The sequence below is a fragment of the Phragmites australis genome, chromosome 4, assembly GCF_958298935.1.
Source record: "Phragmites australis chromosome 4, lpPhrAust1.1, whole genome shotgun sequence".
Lineage (NCBI taxonomy): Eukaryota > Viridiplantae > Streptophyta > Magnoliopsida > Poales > Poaceae > Phragmites > Phragmites australis.
Window position 1 is genome coordinate 40,012,509 of NC_084924.1, and position 1,936 is coordinate 40,014,444.

Below are 1,936 nucleotides of genomic sequence, written 5' to 3' on the forward strand. Positions count from 1 at the left end.
TGCGGATTTGTGAATCTGTCGGTTATGGAATTAGCATTGTTCACATGTTTTAACCAAGTCGCACGTATCTTGGAGGGCAATGGACCACCAAAATCCTTATCTGAAGCCTTTTCCGACTAGTGTTCAGAAAGAAGCGTGGATCCTACAAATCTCACCGTTGATTTTATCGAGTAATCTCTTACCCCGCGTGTGAGATATGCATTTCATCAAGACTCTATGGGTCCCTTTACGATAGAGGATACTGTTAACCAGGGTAGGTGACTCTACCTAGATTCGGTGAGTGAGTTTTGAAACTTTTTTTATACACTATAGGAACTTTTCAATCCACTAATGAAACTTCCATTTTTGATATGGAACTTTTCACCTATGTGGTTTGAACTTTTTCTATCTAATCATGGAACTTCTATTTTAGATGTGAAATTTTTCTCCTCCATAGTTGGAATTTTTTTCCCTACTTGTCACGGGCGGAGCCAGAGGGTATTTTGGGTGTCACAATCACACCCAAAATACATGATGCCAATACATATTAGTTATTTGTTGAAAAAAATTCGTAGATACCAGTATAAATTAGTGTTATAGTTACACCCAAAATTCTTATCCAGAGAGTGTTTTAGCTCCGCCAGTGCTACTTGTGGAACTTTATTTTCTGATCGGAACTTCTCATTTTCTGAGATGATTGGGTCACCAGAGGCACTCGTCGGCATGTCTCCGACACCGGCGAGTGGTGAGGACATGCGGCAAGCGTGCCCTGTCAATCGGCTGGAGCGCCAGTGGGGACGAGTGGCGCTGCGGCGGGAGGCAAGGTGCGACGGTGGCTGCTGTGTTGGTGCCGTGGGGATGAGTGCGCGGCAAATACGTGAGCCTGTAAAGGCGCTATTACCAAATCAAGAGGGCCATACTGCTGACAACAAACGAGCAAAGCTTGAGGTGCTTACTACCCACACGGCACGCCAGTGACACACAGGCATCAATACATCATGCTTTACCTAACACATCCCCATACAAAACACATGAGCCTGTATCCGTTTAAAGTTGTAACGCACGTATGGAACAAAGAGCTATCGCATAACTGAGTTCTTGCACGCGATCTGACGACCGATGACACAGCACTTATTAACCTTCGAGCACTCCAATAAGAGGGGGTACGTGGTGTCTTGATGGCTTCAGCTGGCCGTGAGGACCATCTTCATCCCCATCCCGCAGTGGCCGTTGAGGCTGCAGATGAAGTAGCTCGTGCCGGGGCCGAGCGTGATGCGGTCGCTCCCCGAGCTGTACGACGTGCCGGAGGGCCGGCATCCGTAGTAGCCGCCAGCGTCCACCGCCACCACGTTGTGCACGGAGGGGTTGTAGTTGAACACTGCATGCCCAAAAACAAACGCCATGAAAATAAAGTTGGAGATCACACCGAGGTGCTGCATGTGATGAAATAGCTTGACTGCATCTGATGCCTGATGGATTGGTCACTCACCCAGCACGTCGCCGGCGCGGAAGATCTTGCCCTGGGACCAGCCGTCCGCGTTGAACGACCAGTCGACGCTGTGGGTGGCCGCGGCGGCGATGTGAGCGGCGCCGAGGAGGAGGCACACGGCGAGCAAGCCGCCGAGGGCGAGCCCCCGCGCTGCACTGCCCCTTCCCTGAGCCATAGCGTTCGCTTCTGCGCTGTTTCCTTCGCCTTGCGCTTGTGTGTAAGGTGAAGAGGGAGCAGGGCAGAGTGTGCTGCTGCTTTGGGCTGCTGTGGAGACCGAAGAGAACGTGGGGCACTATTTATAGAGGCGGGAAAAGGGCAAGCCGGCAACGTGGATCCAGTCACAGGTCCAAAATTATTACTCCAGTTATACCGAAAATGCGATGGTGGTTGTACCGAATGCTACGCGACGCTCCTGGAATGTGCTTTCGCAAAAGCTGGTGATTGTTAACTGAACCTAACTACCTAAGT

General features: G+C 50.6%; 1 protein-coding gene across 1 annotated transcript; it reads right to left on the reverse strand.

Moving 5' to 3' along the window:
* Positions 1-967: 967 nt before the first annotated feature.
* Positions 968-1,724, reverse strand: LOC133914396 (chemocyanin-like). Its single transcript, XM_062357509.1, has 2 exons — positions 1,469-1,724; positions 968-1,357 (listed from the first exon to the last, which is right to left on the reverse strand). Exons 1-2 carry the CDS (start codon positions 1,641-1,643, stop codon positions 1,164-1,166), a joined length of 369 nt encoding a protein of 122 aa, XP_062213493.1. The 5' UTR covers positions 1,644-1,724; the 3' UTR covers positions 968-1,163.
* Positions 1,725-1,936: the final 212 nt, after the last annotated feature.

Excerpts from the sequence above, each read along its gene's own strand:
- LOC133914396 (XM_062357509.1), bottom strand. The coding sequence starts at position 1,643 with ATGGCTCAGGGAAGGGGCAGTGCAGCGCGGGGGCTCGCCCTCGGCGGC. Across the intron at positions 1,358-1,468 it reads CCGCGCCGGCGACGTGCTGG|TGTTCAACTACAACCCCTCC; the intron begins GTGAGTGACCAA and ends TTGGGCATGCAG.